We start from the raw sequence: 17918 nt of genomic DNA, 5'->3' as shown, positions 1-17918 counted from the left end.
GTTAAATCTACATGGAAGGTAGACATCTCCATTTTACAGATGGTAAAGACCCTCAGCATTTTACTGAGTGTGATCAACCAGTAGGGAATTAGAGAGTCAGGGGTTGAAGGTGGTATTTAAAGGTTTGGTAATAGGCCCTGGCCAGTATGGCTCAGTTGGTTGGAGCCTTATCCCTTAAATTGAAAGAATGTGGGCTCAATTTCTGGTCAGGGCGCATACCTAGGTTGCAGGTTCAATCCCTCATTGGGTACGTATGAGAGGCAACCAATTCATGTTTTTCTCTCACATCGATGTTTCTCTCCATCTCTCCCTCCCTCCCTCCCTTCCCCTCTCTCTAAAATTGATAAGCATGTCCTCAGGTGAGGATTAAAAGAATAAATACATAAAATAAAGTTCTGATAGTAGGACTTGCTGGGTCAGAGGTCAAGGAATCAAACATGTTGTAAACATTTTTTTCAGGCTTGAAGTAAGATTCTCCTCCTGTACGAGGCCAGCTTCTTCCTTGACCAATCAGGTTCGATGGCTGCCCACTCCTTCTGAAGTCAGGAATACAGGCTCGGGTCACTTGGAGTTCCTCTTGATTTATGAACGACTGTCTCATAGAATAAAAGTGGTTTTCCCAAAGAGAAAAAAATAGCTTAAAAGAAGAATCAAGATGGCAAAATGTATTATTTATAAGGTCCTAAAATAAGTGCCGGATCCTCCACTTGAAGTGAGCAGGCAACAGCCAAGTGCTGTGCGGAGTGGAGCCCAGCAGACCCCGGCTAGGCCCACGTGGCAGGCCGGGCAGCCGCGGCTCTGCTCGGTGCTCCCAGGGTCCTTTTCAGGAAGCGGGTCCAGCTGCCACTCATATACGTGGGTCCCAACTTACAAATAAGTGCAATGGGACCAGCTGAACAAGAAGTTCTTGAAGGATCGTGGAGGAATGCAGTGAGAGTCCGTGGATTGGTGCCAAGACACACACACACACATCCTGTTTGTAAGATTGTATCACATCCCTGACTTAATAATTCAAGGGTACAGGTACACCCTGGGAGCAGAAGCCAGGCATGACAGGGGTAGCCACGGGGTATGTCTCTCTCGCCTTCTCTGGGCCCTGGTCCTGTAATGGAGCCTGCAGTGGAGCCTGCAGCTCTTGGTGACACTGTCCGTCACGCAGAGTAGGTCCTACCGCATCCAGGAAACAGCCACTTCTTGCGGCATCACAGGTCTTGTACTCAAGGTTTAGCTCGTTATTCTTGAAGAACTCACAGCAGTTTCTGTGTTTTCTTTGAAAAGAATGTTTGCAGCACCACAAACTCAGGACCAGCAAGTCTGCATTTAGTCCAGTGGGGAAGAAGCAGAGCCGTGCCCAGGGGTCTCCGATCAACATTACAGAAAACCTATTTCCCTGGCACTCACCCCTTGACTCTGTCACAATACCTTTATTATCTGGGTGCTCAAGATACTGACTTAGACCTGAGGACAACTTCCCAGATTCATTTTCCATACAGGACAAGACTCAGTGACAGGAGGGACGTTACTGAAAAAGAGGAAGTGATGCCACGGGACTTACGGGGACACGCAAGGCAGTTGTGAATATTGTGCTCTGGCTTCAGAGGCTTGCTAGTCCGCTCTTGCCAACAGATCAATAGGCTGAGATCTGAACAGAGGCTGTAGCCTTTAGGACCCTCTCCCCTAGCTCTGATCTTTCCTCTGCTTCGTCCTCTTCCTTCCTCTCCAGAATTTCCCTCCTGGGATGGGGTGACGGCACCATGGGGGAGAAATGCTTCCGGTGGCTCTTGCTGTATTTGGAGCTTGCTCTGTGTTTCCTGTTGGCTGATGGCCCTCCCCCGAGCCCGTGGGAGCTAGTAGTGGTCCAAGGGCCCTGATGCAGGCCCCCGCCACCGTGAACCTGATGTTGCTTCTGGTTCTAATCTCAAAGGTCTTCCCTCTGATCAGAGTGGTCACCTCTGGAGTGCACAGCACCTGTTCAGCAGGCTCGGGTGTGCCTCTGTGCCCTGGCAGTGCAGGGAGCCTTCAAGAACTTGAATGTCTCACCTTCCCATTCTCCACACCCCAATTCAGAATAATAAAATCTTAAGGTTAAAATAAATCTTCAGCGTTTTTAACATCTAGGTATCTACTCAATATTTGAATGAGAAGCAACATGGTATAGAAGGACACAGTCTGTTGAAAGTAGTTGGGTTCAAATCCCATCTCCAGCACTTTCTAGCTGTGTGATCCTAGGCTGGTCACTTGGTTCCTCCAAGTGAGAAACGCCTTGTAGAGACATATTGGAAAAGAAAGGTAATGTTAAAAAAAAGTGCCAACATATATGATGTGCTTGTTGAGTAGTGGGTGTATCATTATTTTGAAAACCAGAGGCTTTCAAACTTTGGCCTGCAGAATGCCTGAGTTATTCAGGTATTCTCTGTCACTTATGGTTTTTAGACCCCCTTCCACCCTGGTTACTCTACTTTTATTATTGTTACTACTACTGTTGCTCTTTTATTGCAGTGAAACCTGCATAACAAAACTTACCGTTGTAACCAGGTAGTGTTACTGTGCAGCCGTCCCCACATCCGTCTCCAGAACTTCTCCGTCTTCCCACACTGAAGCTCTGTAACCGTTAACAATAACCCCAGACCCCGCCCCCACCCGAGCCTGGTCACTCTCTCTGGAGCAGCAAGGTCAGTGTTTGTCTTCCCACCGGAAAGCCGGGCTGGAAAGGGCCTCTTGGCAGGTTTCCTTTGAGTTCTGCAAATTCTCACTGGGGATCCCAAGAGTTAAAGGCCTGTGTCAGTTGGAGCAAATTTGGGGAATTGCAGATGGTAGGTGGTAGATTCCTTCCAGAAATATCCAAGGGTGTGGCTCGGCATAGCTTTGGGGTGAAACTTCTTTAATTCTTCGGTAACATCTATATCATGGTGAAGATTAATGAGATAATTCATGTCAGGTGTGTAATACAGTGCCTGGTACAGATCAGGCCTGTATATGAGCTGTGGTTACTATTTTTGCAGTGCAGTAGGGATATTATATATAATGTTTGGTATTTAATCCCCATAATAGGCAAATGACATCTAAATTTTACATGAGGAAACTGAGGCTTTGGGCTGTTAACACTCCCAAAATTACAGAGCTAGTAGGAGGCAGAGTAGTAGACCTGGGATTCCGACTCATCCGCTTGCTGTCATAAGATGCCACTTGTGATGTGCCAAGAAAGGAGCTCCACAGGGAGTCAGATTGACTTCATTCTTGGGATTTTGCTCCCGTCTACCCTGGCCTTTCTCTGGGGTCCTGTCTTCTTGTTATTCCTTTTTCTTAAAATCATCCCCTAGTATCCAAGTTTCAGAGCTTTCTGGACTTAGCAGCCCTTCTTCTCTACACCATGCATGGAATTTAGAACAATTGTTGGGGTTTGGGTCAGAAAATGGTGCTTTCTGGGACGTCCAGGTCACCCAGAAGTATTGGGTAGTGTTCTTTCAGAAAGGAAAACGCTTACGTTTGACTTCCATGCATGACTAGGATGCATTCTCCTTTCAGAAAATAGGACGAAGTCACTCTGTTATGCTCTCTGTCGTGGCTTCTGGGAAGCTCAGAGTCAGTGTGAATGCCGATACTCACACATGGCGTGCATGTCAGTTCCCAGAGCTGGCGTGTTCGGATATTCCTCCTTTTCAAGGTTTTGAAATTCTATTTCTATTTCACTTGCCATGACAGGGGTGCTTTTTAAGTAGAGATGAGTTAGAACAGGTGGATCACTAAAGACTGTAAGTGCCTAGGGCTCAAGGACAATGTTTGTTTATCGTAGTGTCCCCAGAACGTGGCCCGGTATCGGCCTGTTGTAGGTGCTGGATAAATGTTTGTCAGTTGAATGAATGACAGACATTAATGAATCAGCATCCAAAATTACTTCAAGGGTGATGTCTTTGGTAGGTTTTTTTTTTTGACTTTTAGCTCACAAGGTCATCAAGGTAAGTTTAGAAGATGTTCTTTAAACATTGAAGGTCTACCAGTAAGGAATTATGTGCCATGCTAGCAACAGACTCCAGAAATAATAATGGTGTAAGCAAGAGAGCTCAGTCTTCTCTCACTGCATAGTATCTGCCCAGAATTCATAGGCTGAAGCCTTTACCCCCAATGTGACTATATAGGAAGACAGGGCTTATAAGGAGATAGCAAAGGTTAACTGAGGTCAGAAAGATGGAGTTTTAATCCAGTCGAAGGTGTCTTTGTAGAGGAAGGAGAGACCCCAGAGATCACTCTGCCTTCTTGGGGGCCCAGAGGGAAGGCCGTCTGCAAGCAGGAAGGGATGTCTCACAGGAACCAACCCCGGCAGCATCTTCCCTGTGCTCCCCACACAGAATTCCAAATAAGTTATGTAGACACCCGTTAGGGGCTGGAACTTAACTTCCCATCCATCCCCTGAGTTGGCCTCTGCTTAGTGACTTGCTTCCAAAGAGTAGGGGACAGGGAGGGGGCAGTGAAAACGAGGGAAACTTTACAGTGAAGGCACCTGGCGAACTTGACCGTGGCCACGTCGTCAAGGTTAACCTCATCAGCAGTAAATTGTATTCGACAGTGCGTACCTTTGATATGATGTGATGAGGAGGGCATTCCAGCTCTGTGGTCTTCCTCCCTCGAACCCACAGTGCCACTCTAACCATGAGTAAAACATCAGAAAAGCCCAGCCTGGGGGGCATTGTACGAAACACCTGACCATTTCCTCAAACTGTCACAGTCAACCAAAGCAAGGAAAGTTGGAGAAACTACCAGACCAGGGGTGCCTAGGAGACGTGACAGTGGAAAGTACTGTGGTGTCCTGGAGGGCATCCTTGGGGAGGAAGGGGACATTAGGGGAAAACAGAATCTAAACAGAGCGTGGCGTTTAGTTAGTCATAATGTACCAGTGGTAGACGGTCCCTTTGTTGTGACAAATACACTGTAGTCAATTGTTCACAATAGGGGACTGAGGGGAGGGGTATATGGGAACTGTACTGCCTTTTCAACTTTTCTGTAAATCTCTTCCTAAATTAAAATCATTCAGACCCAAATAATAAGAACCATATGATCTCACTCATGCGGGATATGAAACTGAAAGCAATAAATGACGAAACAAGAAATATAAACAGAAGGACACGGACACAGTACAGTGGTTACCAGGGGGACTGGGGGTGGCAGGTGGGGGTAAAGTGTAAAGGGGTCATATATACGGTGACGGAAGGTTTAACTTCGAATGGTGGGCACCCAACGCGGTGTACAGATAGATGTATGATAGAATCGTGCCCCTGAAACCTGTATAATCCTGTTAACCATTGCCATCTCAGTCCATTTAATTTAAAACTTCATGAAAACTGCCCTGGCTGGTGTAGCTCAGTGGATTGAGTGCGGGCCTGCGAACCAAAAGATCGTGGTTCGATTCCCAGTCAGGGCACATGCCTGGGTTGCAGGCCAGTTCCCAGCAGGGGACGCACAAGGGGCAACCATACATTGATGTTTCTCTCCCTTTCTCCCCCCTTTCTCTCTAAAGATAAATAAATAAAATCTTAAAAAAAAAACTTTATGAAAATCACGCCCGGCTCTCCTGCTCACTGTGACTTGGGCAAGTCACTTCCCCTGTCTAAGCGCTGTTCCTCAACTCTGTGATGGGGTGACAGTCCCTTCACTGCAGGGCCGCGACAGCGTGTGACAGCGCTTTGGAAACAGTGTTCCCACGGTATTACTCAGCACTCAGAGTCCCCTCCTGCCCCAGCAGCTCTGCAGCGGGAGGCACCGCAGAGGTTCCCCAGGGGCCGCTGCGCCCGGAGGGCCCTGCCCCCACCGCTCTGCGAGTCTGCGGAGCACAGCTCTGCGCAGGAAGCCTCTCCCTCCCCTCTCTTGACAGCTTGCTCCAAGGGACCAGGGTTACATTTTTATTTTTATATGTCACTTGGTTTTTTTTTCCCCCTTGAATTTAGTTTTTCTCTTCAGGAATCAGCATATGACTCAACCTGCCAGGTCTAAATTTAGCATCGCCTGCGATACCAAGGATGCAGTTACTGCTGCCTGGGCTGTGTATTTGGAAATAATAGTTTTATTTATCCACATTCAGTAATTCTGACTGCCTGCTGGGCGCTTTCAGGAAAGAGTTTGTCATCTCCTTTCCTCCTGATGATGAAATGTTGCCTGCTCAGGTCCCGGAGGCCCAGCCCGAGCCAGACGCGGGTGGCTCGAGTCTCTGTTTAATTAAACAGTACCATCCCCAGGATTGTGCAGTCATGGGTTCTCTCCAAGGCTTCTGGTTGTTGCTGTTTTTTTTTAATTCTCACCCAAGGATATGTTTATTGATTTTAGAGAGAGAGGGAGGGAGAGAGACATCGATGTGAGAGAGATACATCGATTGGTTGCCTCTCACACACCCCCCAACTGGGGATCGAACCTGAAACTGGAAACCTAGGTATGTGCCCTGACCAGGAATCCAACCAACTGAGCTGCCTGGCCAGGACTCCAAGGCTTCTGTGTAGAGGGAGTTTGGAAACAAGGCTATGGACTGTGTGGACTGTGGAAGTTTTTCTCTGGGCTCAAGGATGATAAGATTTTTGCCCCCCTTTCTTTTGGAGAGTTGCCCCTTCAGTGCTGGATTGGATGGGAGAAGGAGGAAGTTCGCGTGTGTGGAGCCTGGGCCCTGCACTCTGGGTGCTGGGGATGTAGAAGCCAATCACAAAAGGCCGCTGCGCTCTGAAGCTACAACTCATTCATCTGCTCAAAGTAATATATGGAACATCTGTCAAGTATCTGACATCATGCTAATTGTTAGGGTTATAATAGTGACCCAATCAAAGCTCTGTTCCCCCGCAGCTGACTTTCTTTACGCGTGGTTTGCATGGCTCTAGCATAAAGCAGGGCAAAGGGGTGGTATGTAAGAAACTGGGGAGACACTGCACGCGCGTTTCCTAGGGCCACAGTAATCCGGCACCACAGCCTGAGTGGCTCCCAGCAGAAATTTGTCCTGTCACAGTTCTGGAGTCCAGATGTCTGAAATGAAGGTGTCAGCAGGGCCATGCCCCTCTGGGGACTCCAGGGGCCCGTCCTTCCTTGCCTCTTCTGTCTTTGGGGCTCCAGGTGTTCCTTGGCTTGAGGCTGCAAAACTTCAGCCTCTGCCTCCGTCATCGAGTTGCTTTCTCCTCTGTGTGTCTGTTTTTTCTCATCTGTCACTTACAAGGACACTCGTGATTGTGTTTAGGGCCCACCTGGATCATCCAAGATGATCTCCGACTTCTGGACATCTGCATAGGCTCTTGGGGAGCACGTGTCCCTGGCTCCTTCTGGCTCTGGTAGCGGCTGGTGTCCCTTGACTTGCGGCCACCTCACTCTAGTCACTGCCTCTGTGGTCACATTGCCCCTGTCTGTGCGTGTCCAGCGCCCCTCTGCCTTTCTCTGAAAAGGACACTTGTGATGGCACTTAAGGCCTGCACATAATCGGGGCCAATCTTCTCGTTTCAGAACCCTTAATGTGGTCATGTCTGTAAAGGCTCTGTTTCCGAATAAGGGCACAGTCCTGGGTTCTAGGGGCTAAGACTTGGATGCGTCTTTTGGAGGGCCACCGTTCAACCCAGAGCACAGTGCAAGACTGTCAGACCTTTGTATATTCACCCTATGACGTAGGTTTTATTGTCATTTTCCACAAAAGGACACTAAGGTCAGAGAAAGTAAGTGATTTACCCAAAGTCATTCAAAAAGAAAGTAGCAGAACGAGGGCCGGAAACCTGGAGTGGCCTGACTTTAAAGCTCGTTCTTTTCCTCCTGTGGCCTCCCCGTCAACCCGAATTTTTGAGGTGTCTCTCCTTCGGTTTAAAACACAAATGGCCGTGGGAAGACCATGCCTAGCTTTACCAGGTATTACGATCTAGTGGGAACTGGGCCGAGAGAACTGTGGACTGAGACGTGGACAGGAAGTTTGTGGGGAGGAGGGAAGTGTGGGGGCTTAGAGCCCAGGGGTCAGGCAGGGATACCTACTACGGAAGAGAAATAGCACTTAAAGGAGAAGCGGGCCATGCTTTGCCATCTTCGACTTTTCCAGCACCTTCTGTGGTGTGAGGGCTCTGGGCTTGCCTGCAGCTGGGGAAGGAGGTCTCCGCCACCAGATGGAGGACCGAGAACGCGGAGGGAAGGGCTCCCTGGGTTTCTGCTGTTTTGGGTTCTGCCGTCTCTGGGTTTCTGAGCACGGCCATGGATGAGGCACTGGAAACTCAGGGCCGGACACCTTGAGGTCCTTGTCCCGGGAGCAGAGTAGAAAAAGGACAACAGCCAAATCACCTTCTGCCTCTTGCACCGTGTGACCTCGGGCGAGGTACTTGACCTTTCCAAGCTCCGTTTTGGGCTAGTGGGCTGCAGGAAGGCCCATTTACCCTCTCTGTCCCCGGTGTGCCGAACGTTAATCGTTTCTTGTGTGTGCCTTCACGTGCCAGGCACTGCTGCTCTGGGAGGCCCTAAGCAAGAGAGCGACCCAGTGGAAACCGCTGGAAGTTTGGATGGCAGGAAGCTGAGCAGACAGAGGCTGCTGCAGGTGCATGTCCCAGCCCTCTGGACTGAGAGGGGGAATTTAAATGAAGAGTCAGAAACCTCACGTTGGCAGCCCGGATGCCTGTAGATGTATTTGGATCGCTGTGATTTGTTTCCTTTCCAGGGCCTCCTCACACTGATGTACTAACTTCCTCCTGCAAAGCCCACCCTGTCTCAGCTACATGGAGGGGAACTAAGGAAAGAGAGAGGCTTCATCCATCCTTGGCGTAAAGCTGCCCAGGGAAGAATGCTCCCTTCCCTAGGAGACGCTGGCAGTGAGAGACTGTGGGGCCGGGAAAGGGCAGCCTGAGCAGGCAGAGCGAGGGCAGCCTGCTCGGTCACCGCCCCCAAGAAGGCAGCCCCTATAGTGCTCATTATTGGGCTCCTCTTCCCGCTTCCCTGCAGGAGCCAAATGGAAACAGTCTGCAGCCTGGGTTTGCCTTCGGGAGGAGGACCACCCAGGGACTGACAGCACCCTCGTCTCTTCCTGACACGCAGGCTCAGATGTAGACGGGATGAGACCCTGAGGCATCTGTGCAGACCCAAACCCTGCATCCAAATGCTGATCCCAGGGAAGGAGGGGGATCCGAAAGAGTGCACTGAACAGAAGCAGGTCGTGATACTGAGGGAGCGGACCTACTCAGGCCCCAGGCGCTGTCGGCACTGGCTGTAGCCCCGTGAGAAGGAGAGCTCAGAGGGATCGGCAACACCCCGCCCCGGCCGGGAGTTCTAGTTCCAGCGTGGTCAGAGACCGTCTGCTTCCTGCTGCTACAGCACGGGCTCTGAGGGCTCCCTTCCCACGTGACTTGATTGTCCAGGCCTCAGCTTCCTCTTCCGTGAGCAACACCAGGATAGCAAAACCTACCTCTCGGGTCTTTAGGAGGATCGTATGAGGCTAAGTTAGAGGGAAACACCTAGCCCCTATATATTAGTCAGGGTCTCCAGAGAAACAGAACCAATGGGATCTGTCTGTCTGTCTGTCTGTCTAGATTTATCTTAAAGAATTCTCACGTGGTTATAGGGACTGAGAAGTCCAAAATCCTTGGAGTAAGCCAGCAGACTGGGGAGACAGGTAAGAGCTGAGTGGACATTGCATTCCAGAGCAGGGTTCTGTGTTGTAGCCTTGAGGCAGAATTCTTCTTTCTTCAGGAAACCTCAGTCTCTGCCCTGGAGGCCTTCAACTGATCGGATGAGGCCCACCAGAACATGAGTACAAATGTTAATCACATCTAAAAACAAAAAATACCTTTATGGCAACATCTAGACTAGTGTTTGACCCAGCCACTGGTCACCATAAGCTAGCCAAGGTGACACAAAATTAACCACCATGCCGTGAAAGGGTTGTGGTTCTTAACAAAGACATTGCCTTCCCTCTCTCCTGCCCTCTCTCCATTTCCAAGTCATTGCTGAGGTCAAAAGAGGCTTCACTCAGTGGCATCTCTGGCATGTGGGCGCAGAAGCTGCTAGGCTCTGGCAGTGGGGCCTCTGTGCTCCTCCTGTCTCTCCGAGATCTATTTCTGCTGACTTCACCCCCCAGGGAATCAGTGTCCCTACTTCCTAAGGCAAGCCCTGGAGTGCCCATGGTGGCTTCCCACAGAGGCCTGCACTCTGGGCCGTGCCCGGAGTCCTCTGTGTCCTCTCTGAGTTCCTTTCCGGTCTGCTTCTCGAACATTCGCAGCGCCGAGTTTCTGACTTTCGGTTCTGAGGACAGGCGTGAAGACCTGAGCTCTGCCTCAGCCAGACCGTGTGGTGAGCCACCAGGATGGCCTTCCTGCTGCGGCGTGCAAGCTAGAAGGAAAGTCCTCGGGCGAGTAAGAGTTAACTCCCTGCCTAGAATGTTGCAGGTGGCATTCTGCCTGGAAGTGGAGAGCTGGACTCCATTCCATTTTAGAGATTGATACTCCACAGGTGATCCAAAATGCTTCTCATTTTAATGGAATGTGGAGTTGCTTTTGCCAGAGTTGCAGAATGCCTAGATGGGATCTCTAAGGTAGCATAAGGTCAGGGAAAGCGCTCTGGACCAGGAATCAGGAGACCTGGGCCCTCAGTCACTGCCTCCCCCGTGTGATCACATGCACGGTACTTGTGAGTTTAGGCTCTGGCTACGTCTCTCATAAGATCCCGGAAACAACAGTCACCTTCCCTTTGCACAGACACCACCTTCCAGCTTGCAGAGCATCTTCATGATTCATCATCTGTGTTCCTTACACCAGCCTCACAAGGTGGGCAGGACACAAGAGTGGGAATGGATTGTCCCCATTTTGCAGACAAGGTTCAAAGAGATTAAGTATCTAAGTTCCTGCAGATGGGAGGTGACCAAGCTAGACTTGAACGCAGGGTCCTTGGTGCAGCCTCTTTGGGGCACCCTTTCAAATGTGGTGACACCTATAAAACTATGAGATCACACACTGGAGTTGGCAGATGGCTCTTGGGGGACCCAGCAGGAAGGACCGCTGCAGAGGAAAGCGGGGAACACCGCCTTCCTGCTCCCCAAGCACCCGAGGCTTTGGAGGGAAATGATGGTCTGAGTGGACCCGCGTAAACCAAAGGAGGGTTGGTCTCTAGCTGCTCAAATGAAAATGTTTTCTCACACTGCTGATTCAATTCAGAAAACATTTATTGAGGCTTTATCACAGACCAGGTTCTCTACTGGGGAGCAGAATAAGTAAGCAAAAGCAGAATGCAAAGCAGGCTGTCTATCTACTTCTGTAAGCAGAAGTATAATGAAAAGTTTTATATTCGAAATGTAAACAGAGGGCTTTGGATTTACAGGGGGAGGTGTGTGCGATTAAGTCATCCCAGGGAGAGGAAGGCAAACACAGCTGAGCCCTGAAGGATGAAGCAGGATTTGACCCCTGGAGACAGGAGGGAAAGGGCCCCTGCCTGCTCTCCTCGGCCGCCCTGCCGCAGCCTGTTTGCTGTGGGGCCTGGCCAGCCCCCACCCCCGTGGAGCCTCTGCCCTCGTGGGTCACATTTGATGCAGTGCCCTGAAGTATCTACTGCAAAGCAAGAGAGATTCTGCCTGGCAGCTCTCGGGAGAGTAGACAGTAGGAGGGGCCGACAGGCCCTTGGCAGGGGAATGGCAGGACGGAAGGAGGTACAGTTCTGGTGGCTGTGTCTCCCCTCCTAAGGGGCTAAGAGGCAGGAGCTGTTGCTCTGCATATGTGGTTTCAGGCAGAGAGTGTTTTGTGTCTTACTTAAAAACTGGATTCTCAGTCTCCTGTGCAGCTTTCTGTCAGCTTGTTGCCATGGAGAAGTCGGTTGGGGCTGGAAGCTCTGTCCCTCTCTGTGTCAGCATTTCTGGACCTGCCAGCTGCCTCCTGCCCCTTCTCCAGATGGAGGGCTCACAGGGACCCACATGGTGGGCAGACCCTTTCTCTGCCAGCATTGGAGCCGCATCTCAGTTCTCTTGGGGACAGGAATGTCCTTTGTCCAAGCACTGACTCAGCGACTCGACACTGAGTGCATCGATGTGCTAGGCAGCGTCCTGTGCTCTGTGAGAACAAAGATAACTGTGGCCGGGGACACCCCCATCACCAGGCAGGACCCTGCTGGCTCGTGAAAGTCGCTCTCACTGGAGAAAAGGCGGCCGGCAGTGAGACCTGGCTGCGCCCCGAGACCCAGCACTGAGCCCCGAGACCCAGCACTGAGCCCTGGCTGCGCTCCCGTGTGCTGCATGGCCCGATCAGGCCTCTTTCCTGACACAGACCTCAGTTTCCCCATGTGAAAAATTCGGGAATTAGGTCGGGTGATCGTGAAGAGTACTTTTGCCCTAAAAATCTGAAGATTTTACTTGAAAAAAAAATCTCTCCTCAGCTGCTGCCACCACCATCACCCATGTCCCTCGGCTGGAGGCTGACCTCAGCATGACCCCTGCTGCCAATCTTGCCAAGCTGCTCTTCCAGGAAGCTGTGGGGTAGAACACTGGCATTGGACGTGGAAGTCTCTTTTGGATGCGAAGTCTCTTTGACGGCATCATCTCAGTTCCCCAGTCCAGCGGCTGGCTTGGCCCACACCCAGGAGAGTGGAGAATTGCTGGAAGCAGCGGTTTTTCTTACCCTTCTTCACCTGCGTCTTGCTTTTCCTCAGGACCTGTTGTCTCCCTGAGCCTCAGGCTGCTGACCGAGGGTTCTAGTCCCAGAGCCGCCTGCATCCGGGGCTCTGTGCTAGGCACAGAGTGTAGAGATAGGAAGGCACTGTCCCCGTGGACAGTCTCAAGTCTGTGACATGGTCATGTGAAACAGAGACGAGCTCTAAGTTCACGGGAGGTCGTTCAGGGAACCCACGGACTTGGACCATCCTCACTGCCCTTCTCCTGTCCTGGGCACATTTGTTCCCTCCCCGGGCCCCATTCGTTCCTTTTATGTCGAGTCAAGATGCTTCCGGTGACCTGGAAGCATCCTGTTTGCCATGAAACTTCAATTCTGAGTGCTGTCGTTCAGTGAAGGAGTGATTGCTGTAGAGTTTTTAAAGGAATGAGGACTGGAGCTGAGCCTTGAAGGCTCGAGTAGGATTTGGATGAGCCCAAGAGAAATGGGTAGGGGTCTTTCTGGGGGAGGGGGCAGTGCATGAGCATAGGCAGAGTCCCTAGAGCACAGGTGAGGGCAGAGCAGGGTGGGAAGCCCTCCTGACTGGAACAGAGGGTCCATGTGGCTCTGAGGAATGAGAGCAGTCTCGGAGGAGGCAGCTCTTGCCTTCCATCTGGAGGCCCTCATCCCCAGGGGTGGAGCACCAGTGGTACCTGCAAGACAGGCAGGCAGATGAGGCAGGTCAAACCAGGGCCCTCTTCCTCTCTGGGGGCCCCAGTGTGATGCAGACCATGAGAGAAAGACCTCCACCAAGAAGGCACAAGCGTCAACACTGGGAGAGGCCTCTCGTGGTCTGTTCCTGCCCAAGTGTTTTCCTGAACTCAGGGCAGCAAGAGCAGTATTTTGACTGTGTTCTTGGGATTGGATTCTAGATTCATCTACCAGGCCTATGAATCAGAGAATCACCCCTCCCAGACCTGCCTGCAACCTCCTGCCAGTCTCTTGGCCTAGGTCGTCTGACTTCTCACAGTCTCTGTACCCACTGCTTACCCGATGCCACGTCATCTTGGTCCTGCCTCCTTGCTTTCTCTCCAGACATCTCTCGTGCATCCCACCGCCTCTGAGGTAGTGCAGGCTTCCCTCATCCTCTGTCTCCTGGACTCTGCCCCAGCCTCCAAACATCATCCTGTGGTCCCTCCTCCGTATTCAGTCTAAAGTTCAGAAAGTGCCGGGTATAGGCCAGGAGCCCTGCGAATGTTGTTAGAGTGATGGCAACACAGTGATGATGATTGTTATTGTCCGGATTTACTTCCGAAGTACAGCGCCGATTCTGTTAGTCCCTTACTCAAAAGCCTTAGTGGCTTCCAGTGGCTGCTGAGTAAAGCCCAAACTCTCAGCCAGGCATTTGGAGGACTGTATTCCTGAGCCCTCCGCAATGATACGCTCTCTGCCTATCATCTCAGATTTATCTCCTTCTACAACTTTTTGGACTTCCCCTTCTTCTCCCAGATTGTACGACCACCACTAGCTCTACAAGTTCCATCTACTCTTAGCACGGCCCTTGTTTGCATTGTTCTTCCTACTTAAAATGCCCTTCCTCCCTCTTTCATGACTTTATTTTCCACTGGGAAGTCTCTACTGATCACCTGGATTATATATCACTTGATGTCAGTTGCAATGAATGGCCCACTCTGTATCCCTGATTTCAGCTACCAAGTGAAACTCAATAAATGTTTTATGAGTGGCTGGAAGGACCAAGTTCAGCCCATTTTCAAGCAAGCTGGAGTTAGAATTAGGGAAGCTTAGTCATCAAGGCCTTCCAGCCAGGCCTCGGTGTCTGTGAATTTCCTTGCCGGGATCTGGAGGTTCCCTAGTGTCTGCGGGCATGCATTAAGTTAGCCAGCTGCACATGGTCACGTGTGCTGTGTACAAGCAAACTGGCAGGAGAGTGGGGAACCCTCTAGCTATTGAGGTAATTCCTGCTGGGCCCAGGTGGGGATCAGCCATCAAGGTACAGGGGCCTGTGTGACCCTGGGAACGTCAGCATCCTGGAGGCCCCATCTGGGTTCGTCCAGCAGGAGTGTGCAGGGTCTGACAGCAGGAATCTTTAGGTCATTACTACGGGGCATTCAGGCTTAAGGCTCCAGCCAGAGGGCAACTTGGCGGACAGACAAAGATTCAGGCCCTTAGGGGTTGGGATGTAAGAGAATAGGCAGAGTGTCAGGGTCTTGTCCAGACAGCAAGGGAGTGTCTTGGGCTTCCAGCCTCAAAATGTCCCAGTTTAGGGCTCGCGAGTCCTGTGGCTGGGCATTCCCAGTGGGTATCATCAGGGAGGCTGACCAAGGGATCTGGGCTCCCTTTCTGGTTGGTATCAGCTTAGAAATAGGCATGGCCTCGATGAGGACAGACATTCTGGTCTTCCAGTCCTTGAGGTGGGCAGGACCGGGGGAGGCCATGGCTGACACAGAGCCAGGTGCAGAGGCGCGTCCGGTGCCCCTCCTGGTTCCTTCTGCCTCACCGTGTGCTCACCTCCACTTTGAACTCAGGCCGTGTTCACGCCACCCTCTGGGCCACCGTTTGGGAAAGCCAACCGCAGGCTGACACTCACTGCCTGTGAATGGCGTGGAATTAAGCTAATCAGTGGCTCTTAATTCCCCAACAAATGCGGGTGCTGTGCTAATTGCCAGGGTCCACGGCGGCAGATCCCTGGTTGGTGGCATCAAACAAGAGAAGTGATCATTTGGGGGCTGGGTTGGGGGAGGGCCTGCTTTGTCGGCTGAGCCAGTTAAAAACCATACTACCCCCCCAAGGGAGCCGCAGTGCAGAGAGCCAGGGCCTGGCCTCCTTATCAGCCAAGGGGCTGAATGAGCGGCCACACATGTGTTTGCAGGAGCTAAACCGTAGCACCATGGAGCAGTTTCTTGTTCATGAATGGATTTTTTTTTTTGGGGGGGGGGCGGGTCTTCAGGGAAGATTCCACTAGTAACCTGGCATGGCACTGCCAGGGCAGCTCATCAGGGATAAAGCATCTGAACTCTGGTCTGCTGTTACCATGGCAACATGGCAATTCCAGACTCTCCAGGCAACCTTACTGGCATCTGCTGCTGTGAAAGATTCAGATGGAGAAGGGCCACTGTTCCTTCTCCTTTAGAGACAGAGCAAATTGTAAAGACAGGGAGCCATGCACCGAGGACCAGGATCTCACAGGAAAATGCTGTCCCGTTGACATAAAAGCTTCTTGATGAAATGACATTTAAGTGACTGTTAAAGCTGTCGTGCGTGAGGTAGTCTGTTGGAGAGAACTGCAGGATCCGAGTGGACTCCCTGAAGGAGAAAAGTCAGAGGAGATGAGGAAGCGTAGGGGGAACAGCACGCTCAGAGGCCCATCTGGGGAAAGAGCTGAGTGTGTAGACAGGGTGGGGGGTCAGCTTCGTCTGGTCGGGGTGGGCAGGTGTCCACTATGTTTCTCTGAAACCTGCTGGTTCAAGCCATGTGTGGCAAAGGCCTGCCCTTGGCCTTACACCCCCCAGATGCTGCCCTACACCCTCCCCTCCTGAAGTATGGGCACCCATCTCCACACCTCCCACCCAGCCCTCACTCCAGGGTGGCATTTCCTGCTTTCTGTTTCAGCTCACAGTTACTTGCAACATCTCTGTACCCACTGGAATTATTGAACTTCTACATTTCATAGGGGAATGGAGACCCAGCGGGGAAGATGCTTGCCTGAGACCACCAGCAAGGCAGAGGCAGTAGTACCTAGGGGTGAAGAACTTATGATCTGGAGACAGACTGACCTTGGTTTGAGTCCTGGCTCCACCACTGAGTTGTCAGGTGAGCCTGAGCCTCAGCTTCCTCAGGCGTAAAGTAGGGATCATGAGCATTCCACCCTGCTGTGTGTTAGGGGTGTGAAATGAGACACGAAAGTAGTGCAAGGCAGTTCCTGGTATGTAGTAAGAGCTCAGGGAACGTTAGCTATCAGACATTGGTAGTTCCTTGAAAACAGCGACTGTCTTGCTCATCCTTGCTCTCTGCCTCCTCTGGTACACGAGGCACCCAAGTAGTACTTTATCCGGAATGCGTATTCGAGTCAGACGGATGTTTGCTAATAGGGTGAATGCATGATGTTTGGAATGGCAAACTGTCCGCACTGACGGGCTCTCCACACCTGCCGAGTGTTTGTAGCTTTGGTGCCATTTGGTCTTCATAGGAGTGGAGCCAGGCCAGGCCCAGAGTCTGTCCTTGAAGCTCAGCCTGCACAGTAAAGTGACCTACCCGTTCGGGCTCCAGACCCAGCTGCCTGTGGCCCAGGGCTGTGGGTTCCTTCAGAGGGAGAGGGAGTAGACTCCCCTGCCCATTGGGAACCATGTGTGGTATTAATGCTGACTGATGCGGAGCTTTCTAGTACACCGAACGTTCCCACTCACTCTCACACAAGCCTCACCATAGCACTGGGGTTGTTGGGAGTCACAGCCCCACATTGTGGATGAAGACGCCGAGACTCAGTATCAGGCGGCTGGCCCAGAAGCCCTCGGCGCCAAGAGCTGGAGCAGGGGCGCGGGATCACCTTCTGACTCTGACTCTGGTTGGGGCTGTAGTTCTCCTAAGATATGGTCCCAGTAAGAGGCACAGGGCTTGGAGTCAAATGCCATGTCGGTCACAAGTCCATCACTTACCAAGGTACAGCTCTTCAGTAAACTCACTCTTCTAGACGTGCTTGCTCCCCAACCTTCCTGCCCCAGGTTTGTGGTGAGGCTTTGGGAAGTGTGAATCTCCAGTGGAGTGACTGGGGACAGGGGCCTTGTTGTCAGCAAATGGTGTCTCTGTGAGCCACCTCGAGCTCAGCAGGGCTGCAGCGCCGGTGGGTTCAGGCATGTGCTGGAATGGCAGCCTGTGAATGTTGGCAGGTGCTCTCCGTTGTCCTGACACGTTAGCCACCGGGCCTGGAAGGGCCCTTGGAGGTCGGTAAAGCGGCTGCCTCCAGCTTCCGGGTACAGAAACGGAGGCTCTGGGAGAGACGGTGACTCACCCGAGACCGTGTCTGGGTTAGTTAGTGGCCCCGCACTCCCCCAGGGGAGGGTCCTGCCGTGACAGGGCTGGTCCCAGAGCTGGAAGTGGGATCTGTCCAGTCTGTGGCTCCATCTGCCTTCCCCCCACTGAGGCTGCAGGTTCTGTAAACCTGCAGTGCCTCTGGCAGGGCCCCGCACCCCCTCAACATTGTTCCTTTGCGTAGGTGACCCCTGTGCATGGCCTGCCCCACCTTTTGGGGAAGACCATCCTCAGCTTCCTCTCAAGGGAATAAGCTCCCCTTGGGGCAAGTGACACGTTCATTCCTGAAACAAATGTTAATTGAGCACCTTTTGTATACCC

General features: G+C 51.7%; 1 protein-coding gene across 6 annotated transcripts in view; it reads left to right on the top strand.

Moving 5' to 3' along the window:
* Nucleotides 1-17918, top strand: part of SERGEF (secretion regulating guanine nucleotide exchange factor) — a 182084-nt gene that overhangs the window by 153417 nt on the left and 10749 nt on the right. Inside the window, exon 11 of one of the 6 annotated variants that reach the window (XM_053673029.1) lies at nt 12340-14297. The exons of 4 other annotated variants lie outside the window; for them this stretch is intronic. In XM_053673029.1, coding sequence (XP_053529004.1) covers nt 12340-12443 — 104 coding nt within the window. In that variant the 3' untranslated portion in view covers nt 12444-14297. One more of the 6 variants, XM_053673028.1, reaches the window with a different exon arrangement.

The sequence above is a fragment of the Artibeus jamaicensis genome, unplaced genomic scaffold (assembly GCF_021234435.1).
Source record: "Artibeus jamaicensis isolate MK-2021 breed Jamaican fruit bat unplaced genomic scaffold, CSHL_Jam_final contig_797, whole genome shotgun sequence".
In the NCBI taxonomy this organism is placed as follows: Eukaryota; Metazoa; Chordata; class Mammalia; order Chiroptera; family Phyllostomidae; genus Artibeus; species Artibeus jamaicensis.
Note: the sequence above shows the minus strand (reverse complement) of the source record. Positions and strands in the feature narration are given on the sequence as shown.